Here is a 20,067-nt window from a genome sequence, read left to right on the forward strand (position 1 = left end):
ATTTTCTATATATTATATATATGTGTCTGTATATGTATGTGTGTATATATATGCGAGGTGTGGTGTCACATACCTGCAGTCCCAGCTACTTGGAAGGCTGATTGAGAGGATCACTTGAGCCCAGGAGTTCAAAGCTGGGCTATGATCACATCACTGCACTCCAGCCTGGAGAAAAGAGGGAAACCTTGTCCCCCCACCCCCCAAAGAGAGAGAGAGAGAGAGAGAGAGAGAGAGAGAGAGAGAGAGAGAGAGAGAGAGAGAGAGAGAATATCATTATTTCAATGGCTTATAATTATTAATTTGTTTCCTGGATGTTTTCAGACATGACATGATGATGAGAGCAGCCAAAAGAAATTTTTTAAACTCAGCATGTGATTCTGAACAATGAAATAAAACATCCCAGAATAAATATAGTCACTCTATTCTTAATTCACACTGGGGAAGCTTTTGGTTAATGATTTACATATCTTGAAGTTTATTCCCCAGAACAGCTTATAACAGAGGTCCAAAGGTACATGTAGGTGAATCAGAAGAAAATGATTCTACATTATGGTATAAATGATCTGGTACATTTGAAAAAAAATGGAGACACATTTTTTTTCTTTTTTTTTTTTTCATTGAGACAGAGTCTCACTCTGGAGTGCAGTGGTGTGATTTCGGCTCATTGCAACCTTTGTCTCGCAGGTTCAAGTGATTCTTGTGCCTCAGTTTCCCAAGGGCCTGGGATTACAGGTGTGTGCCACCATACCCGGCTGATTTTGTATTTTTAGTAAAGACAGGGTTTTGCCATGTTGCCCAGGCTGACCTTGAATTCCTGACCTCAGTTGATCCGCCCACCTCGGCCTCCCAAAGTGCTGGGATTACAGGTGTGAGCCACTGTGCCCTGCTGAAAATAGAGACACTTGTTCGTATTTTGAAAGTTGAGGAGCAAATATGTCCAAATATTCCTGTGGAGAGGCATTGTTTTTAATGTTGGGGAAAATGAAACCAGTGTCTTGTAATCATCATGTACATGCTTAAATATAAATACATTTTGAGTAAACATACACTGATAGTTTAAAATACAATAACTTACTCTCAAAGCATGAGTTCTACTTGCGATACGGGGTTTCTTTTTGCTATCTCTTTGCTATATCATGAACACTTAGAGAGTAATTAGTGATTGTGTTATCTATTAACTAAAACTTAGTGTTCTAATTACATCTTTCTTGATAAATGCATTGTAAATTACAAGGCAGAGTTTGATGGGCAGAGTACTGAGTTGTGAACAGCAATGTCAGAGACTGTCTGCATGTTACCTAGTCATCTTTATAGCTTCTGCATGGTTCATACACACAGTTTAATTTGAAGATGGCAAGTAGTGAAGTTTAAAAAGTGAGAATATTGGAATACCGTATTTCGTTTTAGAATGTTTGCCTTTAACCTAAATATGAATTGTTTAGCAAAGCCCAAGAATTGTTTGCTTTTTTAAATATGAAAACTCAGAACAAGGAAACATTAATTCAGCATTTCTAGATTGATCAAGGGTCTGGTTTTAAGACAATACTCGTGTTTTTTAATGCTAGAATTTAAATTGCAAGGGCCATTATTTGATTCGTTAAGCATTTTAGGATAGCTCATGATGGCCAGTTGAGCAAATGATACAAAACTACTTTTTAAAATGTCCTGTTGTCTTTTGGCATCTAAACTCTGTTAGATTAATAGCCCAAGGAATATTCCCTAGCCTAAAAGGCCAAGGGATTATTTCTATAAAATCCCACTTTCTGACAAGTTCTGTCACTTCTTTTCATCCCCCAATGCGCAGAGACCAGCCCAATGTGCTCATCAGGTGATGCTGATGTGATGAAAGTAGACAATATTACAGTGGTGGGTCTTACCTGATGCTGTGATTCCCCAAAATACCACACCGTCTTCACAGTAACTGGCATTCTCTGAGTGCTTACTATGTGCTGGGCACTGGTCCAAGTATATTTTATACATGAGTATTTTAATCTCCATTTTACTAATTAGAAAACTGAGGCTTAGAAAGGTTAAGTAGCTTGCCTAAGACTATACAGCAGTGAAGTGAGTAGCTGGGATTTGAGCCAAAGCAGAAACCATTCTTAACCATTCCACTGTATAGGTGCAAACATAGTTGGACAGTGACTATCAACTTTGCTTGTTACAGCCCCTTCTTATTTGTTAAGGATGGTGAAATATCCAGATAAGTGAAAAAATAGGAATGAATGGTCTCTTTGGAAAAGGTACATTGATTAGGGAATAGCATGTGCAGGTTTCTTGTTGTTTTTCAGGTATGCCTATTATTACAGTGGAATTGGTGCTGGAGTGCTGGTTGCTGCTTACATTCAGGTTTCATTTTGGTGCCTGGCAGCTGGAAGACAAATATACAAAATAAGAAAACAGTTTTTTCATGCTATAATGCAACAGGAGATGGGCTGGTTTGATGTGCATGATGTTGGAGAGCTTAACACTCGGCTTACAGAGTAAGTATTTAGTTTTATGTTGAACTTGGATGTGGTTCTCATTCTTAGTAAAATGAAATAGATGTCATCACATCTGTTAGGAGATGTTAATGTACCACTCGAAGCTATTGATCAGACAAAATTCCTTCTAAACAGCAACTGTGTCATGTGTATCCTTTTGTTCCTAGTACCTTGACAGGGCATGAGGGGACCTGCATGACTAGCATTGAATGAAGGATTGAACTTTGCCAGAATGAAAAAATTATCTGAGAGTGTGCAGTAGAGCAAAACAAGATACTTTCTGGGACAATTTCTGAGCAATTTGAAATTCCTAGGTTGAATACTTCTTGTGTATACCATGTCCATTTTCTGGGGCCATGTAGGCTATGGATTTTTGTTGTTAATGACAAATAGCCTAATAGAAACTTATACCCTGCTAAATAAAACAAAGCACAGGCACAATACCCTGCTAAATAAATCAAAGCACAAAAGGCCCTACACTCAAAACAGGCTTCAGGAAAAAAGTTGTTGTTTACAATTCTGACATTTATTTCTAATACTATCTGTTCTTTTAGTGATGTCTCCAAGATTAATGAAGGAATTGGTGACAAAATTGGAATGTTCTTTCAGTCAATGGCAACGTTTTTCACTGGGTTTATAGTAGGATTTACACGTGGTTGGAAGCTAACCCTTGTGATTTTGGCCATCAGTCCTGTTCTTGGACTGTCAGCTGCTGTCTGGGCAAAGGTAGGTGAAGCCTGTGAATCCAGATTTTGAACTGCATATTCTTCCTTCCTGCTCTCACCCTGTGGAAGGGTCTTTTTACTACATGATGACTGATTCTGTACTTGTTACTTTTACATTTTCTGTTCAAAATCAGCTGGGTGAGCATATCCAGTCTCACTGAGTACTACCCCTGCCAAGACTCCATGCTGCTCTTGGCTATGTGATTATTTGGGGAAGGGATGAGAAAGAAGGGAGTAACTCTCATGTCTATCTTCTGCCTTTGTAAGAAACCAGCCAAACAACCAAACAAACAAAAACAAGACAAAGAAAAAAAAAAAATAGGGGATCGTCCACTGGAGATCATGGTTCTTTGGAACTCATGATCTCCAGTGGACGATCCCCTATTCACACTGCAGGTAGAGACTCAAGTTCAGTGAACATGTGTCCCATTCAATTAACTTTTTTTTTTTTTACTTTTAATGTTTTTGGTTTTCTAGATTTTTGTTTAATTTTTAAATTGATTTTGCAGTTTTGTCAGCATGTATACATAGTTAATTTTTGATTATAAAATAAGAAAATAGATACTTTCTAGTCTCTAAGAATGTGTATAAATCCTTAGCCTTCAGCTCTGTCTCCTGCCATGAAGGCAGAGAAGGAGAAGTGACCCTCTCTATCTCAGCACAGATACTTCCAGGGATCTTTTAAAACTTATTTTCTACTTCAAGGTGAACATGGTGTTAATTTTAAACTGATTTTATATGAGTGTATTTTCAGTAGAGAAATTAGCCCAGCATGTAATTTTTGTGGAGTTCAACACAACTTAGAGAAGGCAATATAAATTCATGTAGCAAAAGTTATGAATGGACAACCAAAGCCAAGTGTCACACAAAATGCATCAGGCTGTAAGTATTAAGAAACTTTAGAAATTTAACCTGTACAATGGATATTATTCTGTAAATAATAATCATTTATTGAGCATTTTTTATCAGCCAAATACCTGTGTTATCTTTCTGAAGTATAGGTATTATCTCATTTTACAGAGAAAGAAACTGAAGTTCTGCCGTCTCTGTTAATTTTTTGCTCAGAGTAACATAGAGTTTAAATGATGTTTCTGGGGATTACTAGTTAACTAAAATATTTGACAAAAGCTTCTTGTCAATTGATTTTTCTACATATTAGAATGTTAAGCAAGTTAGGTGGCAAAATCAGAATTTGTTGAAAAACTACTTAACATGTATTGATGTCTGTTTTAAAATTAAAAACAGACCATGAGTTAATCTTTTAATGATTAATTATACATTGCTTCAGTTGCTATTTATTTAGTAAAAAGAACCCCAGGCTGGCTGCTAGAAACTTAAGCTTTAATCTCTGCTCAGCATTATACTTTTGATATGATTTCAGACAAATTTCTTAAATTCTTTGGATGTCAGTCATATTAAAAAAGAAATGTAGTTCACTCCGGGAAGCTGCTTTGTGTCTGTGGGCCTGAGGCTCTACCCTCAAACCTAGAGAAACAGTATCAAATAGACATAGCAGAAAAGACGCAGTCACAGCAAGTGACCTCACCCAGGAAGCCTCTTTTGTACTTTGTATCCAAGACTACCTTCCCAGTGCCCAGAGACACTGGGGCAGCCAGAGGGCATTGATACAGGAAACTACCACACTTTTCCCACACCTGGTAGTCTGATCTTGAAAAACCACTTGCATTCCCTCAAGCAGCAGAATCAGGGGCCAGTGCGAGCTCTAGAAGCTTCACGTAAATCAAGCCGACCTAAATAATACTACAAAGACTCTGAATATTAAACCATTCCTGGAACCACAGCTCACAAAAGTAGGCCAATACTAACATGCTAAACTTAAACAGAGCAACTACCTGCTAGAATAAGGCAGATTAATTTTATTTTAACTTTGTAAAACTTTTAAGTTCAGGGTACAAGTGCAGGTTTTATTACATAGGAAACTTGTATCATGGAGATTTGTTGTATAGATTATTTCATCACCCAGGTATTAAGCCTAGTACCCATTAGCTATTTTTATTGACCATCTCCCTCCTCCCTCTCTCTACCCTCTAATAGGCCCCAGTGTGTGTTATTCCCCTCTATGTGCCCATGTGTTCTCATCATTTAGCTCCCACTTATAAGTAAGAACATGCCATATTTGGTTTTTTGTTCCTGAGTTAGTTTGCTAAGGACAATGGCCTCCAGCTTCATCAGTGTCCCTGCAGAGGACATGATCTCATTCTTTTTTATGGCTGCATAGTATTCCATGGTGTCTATGTACCACTTTTTTTTTAATCCAGTCTATCACTGATAGGCATTTAGGTTGATTCCATCCTTGTCATGTGCCAGTTTTAAAGGGGAATGCTTCCAGCTTTTGCCCATTCAGTATACTTTTAGCTATGAGTTTATCATAGATGGCTTTTATTATTTTGAGGTATGTTCTGTTAATACCTTCTTTATTGAGAGTTTTAATCATGAGTTGATGTTGCATTTTATTGAAACCACTTTTGCAGATGCAAAATGGATAAGCATGTGCATTTTGTCTTTAGTTTCTGTTTATGTGATGAATCACATTTATTGATTTGTATCTGTTGAACTAACCTTGCATCCTGAGGATAAACCCTACTTGATCATGGTGGATAAGCTTTTTGATGTGCTACTGAATTCAGTTTGCCAGGATTTTGTTGAGGATTTTTGTATCAATGTTCATTAAGGATATTGTTCCAAAGTTTTGTTGTTGTTTTTCTGTCTTCCAGATTTTGGTATCAGGATTATGCTGGCCTTATAGAATGAGTCAGGGAGGAGTCCCTTCTCCTCATTTTTTTGGAACAATTTTAGTAGGAATGGTATCAGCTTTTCTTTTTACATGTGGTAGAATTCCGCTGTGAATTCTTCTGGTCCTGGGCTTTTCTGGGGAGTGGTAAGCTCTTTATTACTTCCTCAATTTCAGAGCTCTTTATTGGTATGTCCAGGGATTCTGTTTCTTCCTGGTGCAGTTATGGGAGAATGTTTATGTCCAGTAATTTATTCATGTATTCTAGATTTTCTAGTTTATGTGCATAGAGACATTCATAATATAAACTAATAGCTAGTGGTCTATTTTATTAATTTTTTCAAAAAACCAGCTCTTGGATTTGTTGATCTTTTGAATGATTTTTCTTGTCTCAGTCTCCTTTGGTTCAGTTCTGATTTTAGTTATTTCCTGTCTTCTGCTAGCCTTGGGATTTGTTTGCTCTTGGTTCTCTAGTTCTTTTAGTTGTGATATTGTTATTAAGGAGGTTTTTCTAACTTTCTGATGTGGGCATTTAGTGCTATAAATTTTCCTCTTAACACTGCAGTAAGGCAGATTTAAATAGGAAACAGAATCTCTTAACATAATAGTCAAAATGTTCAGGTTACAACAGAAAGTTGCCTGTCATACCAAGAATTAAGACAATCACAACTTGAATGAGGAAAATAAGCACACAAACAAACAAAGCAACAACAATTACCTGACATTGACACTGAGATAATTCAGGTGCTGGAATTATCTCACAATGATTTTTAAACAACCATCATAGATATTCCCTGCTAATCAAATATAAATTCTTTTGAAACAATAGAAAAAATCAGCGATATAATAGAATTTATTAAAAGAACAATGAAATTAGAAAATAGAGATATACAACAACAGAAATAAGAGTCATTCTAGATGGACATAACCTAAGCAGTTGAAGATGACAGGATAGAATCAGTGAATTTGGAGCTTAGAACAATATAACTCACCCATTCTGAAACAAAATAAAAAAAAAAAACTCCAAGGACCTGTGAGACAATAACAAAAAGTCCAACATTTGTGTCATTACAGTACCAAAAGTAGAGGAAAAAGAGAGTGGAGCTGAAGGAATATTTGAAGAAATAATAACTGTAACTTTCCTCTGTGTGATGAAAGGCAGCACTTTAGATCCAAGAAGCTGAGCTAATCTCAAATAGGATAAACCAAATAAATCCATACCAATTAACATTATAATTAAACTATTAAAAACTAAAGAAAAAGATAAAAACTTGAAGTCATCCAGAGAAAAACAATGCATTTTTATAGGGTAATATAATATCAATTTGGATTACAACATACTTCTCATCTGAAGCCACAAAGGCCAGAAGTGACACAATATTCATCAAGTGCTCAAAAAAACACTGCCACCTGTGAATATCTATCTAGTGAGACTAACCTTCAGGAATGAGGAGGAAGTAAAAACAGTCTCACATCAAAGAAAACTAAAAAAAGATTTTCACTAGCATGCCTACCGTTAAAGATTGGCTAAATAATTTTTTCTAACAGGAAAGGAATGATAAAAGAAGAAATATTGAAGCATCAGGAAAGGGAAGGGAACAACAGAAAGAGCAGAAATATCAGCATATACAATAGACTTTTCCTTTGCTCCATGAGATTCATAAATCATATTTGATGATTGAACCACAAATTATACATGGTAAAATGTTGATATCAATAGACAGTTGTAAGTCACATATGAATATTGCAATACTCAGATAAGCCATTATAAAACTCCTGCAAAAATATATATTGAAAAATACTATAAACAAAGGAAGATTGAATCCTAAAATTTGATAAGTAACCTGCAGGAAGGCAGGAAAAGAGGCACAGAGGATGGAAACAAGAGGAAGCAAATAGAAAACAAATAATAAAATAATATATTCAGTGCTAACCTATCATTAACTACCTTAAACACAAATAGTTTAGATGTACCAATCAAAAGAAAAATTGACAGTGTGTTAAAGAAAATGACTAAACTATATGCTGCTTACAATAATATTCAAATTCAACAACAAAGGTAGAGTAGAAGTAAAAGTATGGAAAAAGATAGACCATACAAACAATTTTTTACAAGGAGTGCCTATATTAATATTCAATAATATAGACTTCAAAACAAAAAGAAATTTCTAGAGAAAAGAAAAATATTATGTAATGATTAAAAGGACAATCCACGAAGAAGACAAAATGACCCAAATGTATATGCACCTAATAACATAGCCTCAAATAGACATAAAAAAACTGAGTTTTTATTTCTTTATTGTAATTTAATTCAACTGAGAGTTGAAGAGAGAAATAGAAAAATCAACCATTATAATTGGAGACTTCAACAGCCTCCTTCAGCAATTGATGGAACAACTAGACTGAAAGTCATCTAGGATATGAAAGATCAGAATAACACAATCAACCAACGGGATATAATTGGCATTTATAGAACATTCTACCCAACAACATCAGGATACACATTAATCTTTTTTGTTGTTGTTAAGTATCCCTGAAATATTAATTAAGATAGAGCCATAAAACATGATATGAGCCATAAAACAAACCTCAATAAATTTTAAATAATTGATATCATAAAGTGTTTTTTTTCTAAGTGTCATAAACAAGAAACCAAAATTGGAAAGATAAGGAAATCTCTAAAGACAGGACTTACAGAATACACTTCTAAATAACCCATGGAGTCTTAAAGGAAATGAAAAATACATAGAAAACACACAAAATATTTGGGTATAGCTGAAGAAGTGCTAAGAGAGAAATTTATAGCATTATTATTTATATTTTAGAAATGAGGAAAGATCTCAAATCAATAACCTAAGTTCCTACATCAACAAAGTAGAAAATAACCTATTGGGAAGTTGGGTCCACATTTGAAGACTCCCATATATAGACATTAAATAAATTTGTTTACCTTTTCTCCTGTTGATCAATTGGCCTCATGCCAATAATTTTTCAGTGGTGGTTAGAGCCATTCTTCTCTCCTGACAGTCTTAATAAAAGAAAACCCAGGGACCGGGCGCGGTAGCTCCCGCCTGTAATCCCAGCACTTTGGGAGGCCGAGGCGGGTAGATCACGAGGTCAACAGATCGAGACCATCCTGCTCAACATGGTGAAACCCCATCTCCACTAAAAACACAAAAAAATTAGCTGGGCATGGTGGCGCGTGCCTGTAATCCCAGCTACTCAGGAGGCTGAGGCAGAAGAATTGCCTGAACCCAGGAGGCGGAGGTTGCGGTGAGCCGAGATCCCGCCATTGCACTCCAGCCTGGGTAACAAGAGCGAAACTCCATCTCAAAAAAAAAACAAAAAACAAAAAAAGAGAACCCAGGATCCCAGTCCGTTGGCAAAAGTGCTAAGAGCTGACCCCAAGACTACAGTGTTACACTCTACTTTTAAAAATTAAATAAATAGGCTAGGGGACAAGATGGCTGAGTAGACACAACCAGGAAACACTTCTCCCACTGAGAGAAACCAAAATATCAAGTAAACCATCACACTTCAAACATCTTTTAAGAGAAAACACTGAAAGTTGATAGAGAACCAACACAGACACTGAGGCTGAAGAAAGATGAAGCTGGGATAGTTGCATGGAGTCTCTGAGTACAAGGACCAGCTCCTAGCCCTGAACTGGTCCTCAGGAAGTGGTGAGTGAAGAAACTGCAGGGTTCCACACTCCTCTTGCAGCCAGATGATTGGGCTGTTAGGTGTTCTCTGTCAGAGTCTCTGGCAAAGACTGGTTAGCAAATGAGCTACACCCTTCTCAGACCAATCTTGGGGAGGGAGGCATTTCCAGCTCCCATGATCACGTGTGCATCCACACCTCATTCTTCTCAGTGTTCTGATGAGAGTTGGTGCTCCTCCCTCACTCAAGTTTAGGCCACAGTTCTCAGCTCAAGAACCCTGAGCTGTGTGCTTGAATTATGGGGGTTGGGACCAGGCTTGTGGCTTTGTCCTCTTCCCCTCGGGATTGAGCACTGGGACAAAACTAGGTCATCAGGTCTGCTACAGGGAAGACACCAGGAGATCCAGTTGGGAAAATACAAGCTGAGCAGTACTCCTGGCTATTGAGTGTAAAATGGTACAGTCACTCTGGAAAAAAGTTTTTCAGTTTCTTATAAAACTGAGCATGCAGTTGCCATACAATCCAGCAACTGTACTTGTGGGCATTTATCTGAGAGGAAAAGATTATGCTTACATAAAAGCCTGTATACAAAAGTTTATATAGCAGCTTTATTCATAATAACCCCAAATTGGAAGCAGTCCAGATCTCTTTCAACTGGTAAATAAATGGATAAATAAACTAGTTCTTCCATACAGTGGAGTACTAACCAACAATGAAAAGGAAAGTGCTATTGATACATGCAGCTGTCTCAATGAATCGGTAGAGAATTATGCTGTGTGGAAAAAAACCAATCCCAAAAGGTTCTATACCACTTGATTCCATGTATATGACATTCTTGAGATGACAGAATTATAAAGATGACAACAAATTAGTGGTTGCTAGAAATAAAGAGTGATGGAGAACAGGAGGAGAAGCAAGGGGTAGGGGTAGGGGCAGCTGTGGTTATAAAAGGTAGTCTGAGGGATCCTTTTGACTGAATTGTTCTGCATTGTGACTGTGTCATGCACCATCATGTCCAGCTAGTTTGAAATTTTTTTGTAGAGATGGGGTCTCCATGTGTTGCTCAGTCTGGTCTTGAACTCTTGGCCTCAAGTAATCCTCCTACTTGGCATCCTAAAGTGCTGGGACTATAGGTGGGAGTCATCATGCCTGGCCTTTTCATATCCTTGAGAATAGGATAGGTTAGAGGGTCTTTTTTTTTTTTTTATCAGACATGATCTCTTGAAAAACACCACACTTAATGAAGGTTCTACCATATTTTTTGTCTGCTTGTAATGATGGAAGGTCATAGGAATAAAAGGGAGCTAGATTTGTTGAATTCATTGTGGTACTTGATATATTAATAATCAATTAAAATAATGTTTTTAAAAACTCCTAACTTTAAAGTATTTCTTTAAAGTATCACTTTAAAGTGATCTTCCTGTTGTTGGTTGCCTTTATTGTGGGCAATTGTGGCACGATGAGGTTTCAGAAGGAGCAGAAAAACACTCCTAAAGCATGTTCTGTGAACCTCCTCTATTCCACAGATCTGTTTGTTCAGGAATGGTGCTGGCCACCCTATCTCAGACCTCCTACTGTGAATGGTTCTCCTAATATTGGGGGGCAGCCACAGGAAGACTGCTTTTAGAAGTCAGGAAGGTCTAGTGAATCAATGTGGGTACTAAAGAGACTGGGTACATGCAGCACAATGTCTGCATTTATAACATAGTTAATCAGTGTTCATTTGCCTTCATCCACCCATTCCTCTAGCTGCCTTTTTTTTTTTTTTTTTTTTTGAGACAGAATCTCGCTCTATCACCAGACTGGAGTGCAGTGGTGCGATCCCATTTTGTGGTTTCAAGCAATTCTCCTGCCTCAGCCTCCTGAGTAGCTGGGACTACAGGCACGCACCACCATGCCTGGCTAATTTTTTGTTCCTTTAGTAGAGACGGGTTTTCACCATGTTGGCCAGGATGGTCTCAATCTCTTGAGCTCATGATCCGCCTGCCTGGGCCTCCCAAAGTGCTGGGATTACAGACATGAGCCATCATGCCCAGCCTCCTCTAGCTGTCATAAGCTCCTTTTACTTTCACACATAGGAAAGGGAGAGATCCAGTGTTAAAACCCAAACAATCTTGAGCTTTTTATGCCAGGAAGGAATAGACCAATGTTACTTACATGATTGAGTCCACAAATGCCTGTGAAGTTTATTGAAAGAATATAATTCCATTTAATCAGAATTGTTAAAATAAATTGATTGTGTGTAATTTTGGGGGAGGGATGGGGAGGACAGGATCTTGCTCTGTTGACCAGGCTGGAGTGCGGTAGTGCAACCACTACTCACTGCGGCCTTGACATCCTAGGTTCAAACTATCTTCCCACCTCAGTCAGCCTCTGAGACAATAGGCGTGTGCCATGACACCTAGCTAATTTTTAAACTTTTTGTAGAGGCGGGGTCTTGTCATGTTGCCCAGGCTGGTCTAGAATTCCTGGGCTCAAGCAATTCTTCCTCTTTGGCCTCATAAAATGTTGGGATTACAGGTGTGAGCCACCACACCTGGCCTGTGTCATGTGTAATCTTTATTTAGATAGTTGACCACTTCAGCATTCTAGGTACAGTAACCTTAATCTTTTGACCATTGCAATTGATCCAACTTTCATAATAGGGCCCTTTGGGACCCAAGTTCATGCATCAGTGGCTGGTTTCAGGGAGAGGTTTACTCCGGTGGCTGTTAATTCATGCTATGAAGCCTTATGACTCAGGCTTGAATCCTGGATATTTTACTTAGAAAATTATTTAACTTTCTTATGCCTCCATTTCCTCATATGTAAAGTGGGGAAAATAGCCACTTCACTATGCAATTAAGAATTAATGAACTGTGTATGTAAAGTATCCAGTATTGTTCCATCCACAGAATAAATGGTCAGGAACCAAACAGAAGGATCAAAGAGCATTCACAAAATGAAGACCTCCTTTGGTGGCTCAATGTATTGCTTTGCCCAAGAGCACCAACAGAGGAAACTGTTTGGCATGTGAGACATTCTTGAAGTCATGTTACCATATGGACTTGATCCTCTGAATTCTTCTGGCCTCCCACCTTGACACTTCTGAGCTAGAGTATCATTAGCACTTGACGTGTTGAGCACACACCATATTTCTTTTACATAAGGCCTGTTTTCTATATTTGTTTATAATTATAATGTAGTATAGACTTTCTTTTTGGAATTTATCATCTTCTAAAAGTTCTAGTTATATTTCTTTAAATGAGGGTCTATGAGGTTTTCAATGGGAAAATAACATTTTTAATTAATCTATTTTATTATGTACCATCTCAGTTCAAAAAGCATTTGGTAGTGGCTTACAAAGTGAATAGAGATACTAATAAAATAGAACATGATGACCAAAGGCAGATGACACACAGATTTTGTTCTACATATACATTAATGTATAAGCAACCCCTATGTATATATTTATTTTTACTTTACAAAAGATAAAATTAATGTGTTAAAATTTTTTCATGATCCAAAATTGTATTTTTAAACAGATATTATCTTCATTTACTGATAAAGAACTCTTAGCATATGCAAAAGCTGGAGCAGTAGCTGAAGAGGTCTTGGCAGCAATTAGAACTGTGATTGCCTTTGGAGGACAAAAGAAAGAACTTGAAAGGTTTGAGTTTCTTTTTTAAATGGATAGAAATGTTAAATTCTGTCTTCTCATAGGCCCTTCAGATTGACAGTGTCAATTATAAGCATTTTTTCACATATATATGTTTTCTTAAATAGCTTAATGGATATATTACAGCATAACTAATATTTTGGAGAAGTTGCAATTCTAATTGTAATTTATCTGCTAATTCAAAGAGTTTTCTAGATGGGCAATAACATAAAAATCGTTTCCTAAGGCTGAAATGTATTTTATATCTCTGATATATTTTTTCCCTCTATTAAGTTAATTTTCAAAGATTGAGTATTTTGTGTAAGATCTATGGGGACAATTCAATCTGTGGTTCATTTTCCCTTCTCCCCAGGCCCCAACTTAGTTGACATATGCTACATGATTTGGAAGATGAAAATATAACCAAAAAGCACATTAGTACAAAAGTTCAAAATCTTTCATATTATGTGTTTAGTATTATGCTTGCAACTGTTCCCTTTTTTTAGATTTCTGAGAGCATAGATAGTAATTTATTGAAATTTGTAATAAAAATCAGATTACTGATTTCTAAGCAGCAACAGATTTTATTTAAAATTGAATATAAATTATAATATTCTGATGCTATAACATTTCAATGTTACGGATATATATATTTGAAAGTAGTAAAAAGTAAACTGTATTGGTTAAAGGGGTTATACATTGTGTGGTACAGCTGTAAAGAAAACAGAGGGAATTTTCAGAAATCAGAATAGTGGTTAGCTCTGGGAAAGATGAGTAGTTGTGTGATGAGAACTGAACACATGGCAGGGGATTCTGTGGTTCTGGCAGTGCTCTGTTTTCTTGATCTCAGGTGTACTTATATGACTATTCACTCTATAATTTTTTTTTACTGTGCATATATGTTTGGAGTACTCTTGTTCATATAGTATATTCACAAATATAAAGATATGTCCTCTGAGAATAATTTGTGATTGCTAAGTGCCATAGTTCAAAGGAAAGCACTCTGTTACATTTTGATTTTTGCTAAGGTCTTTGCTTTTGCTTTAAAATATGTCTGAGTAATAAAATGAGGAGTCCTGCTTAATGACTGAGCAAATATTCAATGAAGTAAAGCCCTAGTTGTCATGGAGCTTAAATTCTAATGGGGTTGGGTAAGGTTATAGACAACCACAAACAAGCAAAGAGGGAATATACCAGTTGGGGTAAATATTATTTAGGGAAATAAAATAAGAAAATCATGAAGATACTATTTAGATAGATTATTCAGAAAAATATTTTTCCAATTAGTTGATATTTGAGCAGAGACATAATGAAGTTTTGAGTTTGGAATTCTTTTTCAGTTTTTCTCAGAGGAAAAATGGACCAGAAAAATAATATGCCTAACAGCATTGGAAGACCAACCAAACTTATCAGCTTCTGCCTGGTTTCATAGCTGGGGAAGAACATCTCACAATAGAAGTTAGAGTCTCAGGCCTGACTGCTGTCTGCGGTTGGGGTCTGAATTTATACCGCTCTGTGGACTAGAAAATGATCTCTCTCCAAAGCTGAGGATTTTGTATTAACAATGAGTCCTAGTCCAGTGATATCTTGTAGAAGAAATGAAAAATTATTGAAAATTGAAGAACTAAACATCTAAATCAAGAAGTTAGAGAAAGAACAATAAAATATTAGAAGGAAATTAAAGCAAAAATTAACAATAGAAAATAAAGGCAAAAGAGTGGAAGATTGACAACGCCATAAAGAATTCTTTAAAAAGACTGATAAATAACTAAATATTTTATAGGTTTAATCAGGAACAAAAAAAGAATGAATCAGGAAACAGATTAAAATATCTATAAATTACAGCTTTATACCAATAAATTTAAAAACCCTGATGATATAGACAATATGCTAGAAAAATACAGGTTAAAATCCTTAAGAAGAAAACCTGAGTAAACCAATAACCATTAAAAGATTAAATTCAAAGTTAAAAATCTCCATTTTCCACTGCTTCTACCCACCCAAGCAGAAATCATAAGTCTGGATAATTTTGTAGGCAAGTTCTACCACAACTTCAACAAAGAAATAACTCTATCTTACATAAACTGTTGTAGAAAATGGAAAAAAAATGTGAGTTCATTTTATGGGGCCAGTATAACTTTGATTCTACAACCAGGCAGGTATAATATGAGGAAGGAAAACTAAAGGACAGTTTCCCCTAAAACATAGATGCACAAATTATAAACAAATAAATAATTAGCTAAATGAAATCATGAAAATTAACAGATTGAAATCATCCTGAACATGTTGGCTTTATTCTACGAATGCAAAGATGGTTTTAACATTAGGAAATCTGTTGATGTAATTAACCATATTAACAGATTAAAATAAAACAATTTGTTTTGATGTAAGAGGAAAAGCATTCATTATATACAATTCATGACAAAAACTCTTAAAACTAGGAATAAAAAACAAACTTCTTATTAGACCCATAGGAAACATTTAGTGGTGAAACATTAAAAAGCATTTCAACACTTAAAATAATGAACGAAATAAATAAATACAATTTTGTCTGTCAATTTAAAAAATAAAAAGCAAATAATGAATGAGGCAAGTATGTCTGCTAGCATCATTTCTGTGTAGTGTTGCATTAGTGCTAGATAATAAGACCAAGAAAACAAATAAGAGTAAGAATGAAAAAAGAGGCCGGGCGCGGTGGCTCAAGCCTGTAATCCCAGCACTTTGGGAGGCTGAGGCGGGTGGATCACGAGGTCAACAGATCGAGACCATCCTGGTCAACATGGTGAAACCCCGTCTCTACTAAAAATACAAAAAATTAGCTGGGCATGGTGGCGCGTGCCTGATCCCAGCTACTCAGGAGGCTGAGGCAGGAGAATTGCCTGAACCCAGGAGGTGGAGGTTGCGGTGAGCCGAGATCACGCCATTGCACTCCAGCCTGGGTAACAAGAGAGAAACTCCATCTCAAAAACAAAAACAAAAACAAACAAACAAACAAAAAAGAATAAAAAAAGAAAACAAAAAAGAAATAAGGGCAATAAGGGTTGGAAAACAGAAAGAAAACTGTTCACAGTTTATTCACAGACAATACAATTATCTACACAGAAATTTCAGTAGGCTTTATAAGATAATATACAATAAGATCTCTGGATACCTATCATTATTCAGAATAAATGGCATTCCTTTAAACCAGGAATGAACAAATAGAAAATATATAGTTTTTCATCAATTCTGAATGAATTCATCATCTCGAAATTGAAATAAACCTACCAGTCTGTGCCATCTTACAATGCTGTGAATCTGGATTGAAGTCCAATACTTTCAGGCAGGATTTATGTTTGCTTCTGCTATTCACCATGGGTATCCTGCTAACCGGAGACCATCTTAACATTAAATTCTGTTTCTAGTTGTTTTTGGACCACACTGGTAGTGTAAATTCATACTCAGACCTGCATGAGTCCTGCTTTGTGGTCCAGATTCTCAAAGAGGTTGTTTTTTCCTTCCTTCACCTGGTTGGTGCCAAGATTGAGACATGTGAGTTCTGCTGTGTGTTGCTTAATATACTGAGGTATAGTCCTTTAGGTCTTAGCTGCATATGGAAATTCCTATTAAACTCCTTTCTTAATGCTTTATAAAATAACAGAATAACAGTACTTGTTACAATTAAATTCATCTTAAATTTGAGGAACTGACAATATTTTTAAGGGCATTATTAGCAACAAAATCTATAATGATGGATGGAGTAAAACCTGAGAAGAAGGAAGTGGACATTATGGGAGTGAAACCCAACATTTATAACTTAGATAAATCTGATCATTTTAGTTTACTGAAAGTTTAAAGGAATTCAGATTTGATGGAGATTGCTTTAATAAGTTAGACATGAAAATATTTTCCTAGAGCAAATGGTGATCAACTTTTAATTATAAGGATAAACAAATGGACTTACACAGCTATATCCAGAGATTTCTATATTTGCTCTAAGAAGTATTTTATATATGGAATAATTTCTTCAGAAAATATGAGTTACTTGAATGTATCTTTGAAAAGACAGTCTCCCCTGGAGAACTGTAATTACTTTTGCTTGAAGATCAAGAGTTGACATAAGACTACAAACTGATGGCCTATTGTTCTTCTCAGGTTGGCCATTTCTTAAAAGTTTGTTCATTTAACAAATGTATTCAGCACCTACAACATGCCAGGCACTGTGCTAGGTTCTAGGTTTTCTTTTTCTTTTTTTTGTTTTATTTTATAAAGGTCTAAACAAAGCTAGGGCTCTAGGATTTCAGCTGTGAATTAGAAATAGAGGATATTGTATGAACTCCAGTCAAAATAGTAAGATGGACAAAAATGGAAGGAAGGGAGAAAGGGGCAAAGAAATACAAGGAATTTTCAAAGAAATAAATTAAAATATTGATTTAAAATATGTTTATTGTGGCACTGTTTACAATAACAGAGACTTGGAACCAAGGCAAATGCCCATTAATGATAGACTAGATATAAAGAAAATGTGGCACGTATACACCATGGAGTACTATGCAGCCAAAAAAGGATGAGTTCATGTTCTTTGCAGGGACATAAATGAAGTTGTAAACCAGAGGTTTATATTCTCATTCTCAGCAAACTACCACAATAACAGAAAACCAAATACCACATGTTCTCACTCATAAGTGGGAGTTGAACAATGAGAACACATGGTCACAGGGAGGGGAACATCACACACTGGGGCCTGTCTGGGGTTGGGGGGCTAGGGAAGGGATAGCATTAGGAGAAATACCTAATGTAGATGATGGGTTGAGGGTGCAGCAAACTACCATGGCACATGTATACCTATGTAACAAACCTGCACGTTCTGCACATGTACTCCAGAACTTAAAGTACGATAATAAAAAAAAATTGCTCTGAAAGAATCAAGGAATGTAATGATGATGATGGGGAGGGCACGTTAACTTTAAATATGGTGGTTGGGGCAGGCCTCTTTGAGGAGGTTTCATCTCAGCTGAGACCTGAGGGATGAGAAAAACCATGCCATGAGGGGAGAGCGATAGGATGGGTTGGAAGAAGAGTGTTCCAGATTTCCTGGGGTGGCTAAGACTTTAATATGTTCTAGGAAACATCATAAGGCTTATGTGACTGAAGCTCAATTGAGTGAGGGGAGATTGGAGTGGGCAGGGGCCAGAATATAGGGATAATGAGCCATGGTAAAGAGTTAGGATTGTATTCCAAGGACACAGAAGAGTGGTTCAGGGTGTTAAACAGAGGAATAAGGATCCACGTTATGTTTTCAGATTGTTTCTCTGCCTCTATTGGGCCTCATGAATGGATGTGAGAAGTCGAAGGGTAGAAGCAGGGAGACCAGTGGGGTGGCTGGCAGAGTGGTCCAGGCCACAGGATCTCCTTGATCTAGAGCAGAGACAGGAGAGGGGTGACAGGTACCTAGATTTGGGATATAACTTGGAAGTAGAATTGATGACTATTCTTAGACCAAACATAATCAGTTTTCTTTCCAGTTCTTCTCCTTCGCTTCTCTGCTTTTACACAAAGTACTAGAGGCCTTAATCTGACTTTCTTTTCAAATTAGCAGTACAGCGGGGAAGATGGCTCTCTTTGAATGGAAATTTAACCAGAAGTTAAAATGAATTTGATTCAATCATATAGAATAGTTGTGTTCTTTTTAATTTAAAAATATTTCTATCCCTTTTATGTATCTTGAAAATATATTTATCAAAGGAAAAAACAAACAAAAAATAAAAAAAGAAAAGAAAAAATATATTTATCTATAGTATTTATTTCTGTTTGCTTAAACAGAATTGTTCCTTGCTCTTATAAGTGGTTTGCCTTATTAATAAATATTTTCATAATATTTAAGAAGAATCATATTTCCTACATACCGATGGTTTTGTTATGCAACATTAGTCTATTTTAGCCACTCCTACTTTCATGATCATTTCTATAGCAAACCTTTTGAGGAATGGATGATTTTAATATCTAGTTTTATATATGACATTTGTATTGAAAACAACAAAGACCTTATGGAAAAGGAGTATTGTTTATGTCTCATCTCCCTTTACCCCTTCTTTCCTTTATTTCTCCTTTCTGATGTCTAAATGATTTTCTTCCTTGTGTTTCTGTGCAAATGTTTCCTCTGGCTGCGTAGGACAACATCATACTGATTTCTACGTTAGTCTCGGTAAGCGAGAACTGAAATAAAGGAGATAGCAGAGTATAGAACATATGCATTAAATTTCCTTAAACATACTATTATGTAAGTTATGCCCAGTGTACCTTTCACCTCAGGTCATCTCATAAAGTGAGAGATACATATGTGTCTGTGTGTTGTGTGTGTGTGCATGTGTGTATATAAATCATTCAAACATGTTTCTCAAAAATATTTTTTCTTCTCAGATGATAACTGGCAAGTTGAGGATTTACATTTTGGGGGGTTAGAAACTAATGATGTGTTGATACGTTGTCACTATGAAGTTCTGTTTACATTTCATCTTTAGTGAACATGGTAGTGATGTAAATTTCACTTGGCATGCTTTCGTAACTGTGTAATGCACCTAAAGTAGTCATGAAAGCAAGAAACAATGCATGTTCATATCTAGACAGTGCTTGCGCTCTGCTGTACATACTAATGGAACAAGTTCTCCAAAGGAAATTAATATTATACTATGTAATATTTATATAATTGTGAATTTTATGGATCAAAGACCTGAAAGTATGACTTTTATATGGAAATAAGTTCATTAATTTCAACAATTATTAGCTCCTTCTCTATGCAAGGCAATGCTCTAGGTTCTGCAGGGAGCTGT

General features: G+C 36.2%; 1 protein-coding gene across 1 annotated transcript in view; it reads left to right on the top strand.

Annotated features, from left to right (window-relative positions):
• The window catches only part of ABCB1 (ATP binding cassette subfamily B member 1), a 115,207-nt gene that overhangs the window by 36,092 nt on the left and 59,048 nt on the right, over nucleotides 1-20,067 (top strand). Inside the window, exons 6-8 of the mRNA XM_054237806.2 lie at nucleotides 2,292-2,483; nucleotides 3,038-3,209; nucleotides 13,146-13,270. Of these exons, the coding sequence (XP_054093781.1) occupies nucleotides 2,292-2,483; nucleotides 3,038-3,209; nucleotides 13,146-13,270 (489 nt within the window). The remainder of the gene's footprint in view (nucleotides 1-2,291; nucleotides 2,484-3,037; nucleotides 3,210-13,145; nucleotides 13,271-20,067) is intronic.

The sequence above is a fragment of the Callithrix jacchus genome, chromosome 11 (assembly GCF_049354715.1).
Source record: "Callithrix jacchus isolate 240 chromosome 11, calJac240_pri, whole genome shotgun sequence".
Classification (NCBI taxonomy): domain Eukaryota; kingdom Metazoa; phylum Chordata; class Mammalia; order Primates; family Cebidae; genus Callithrix; species Callithrix jacchus.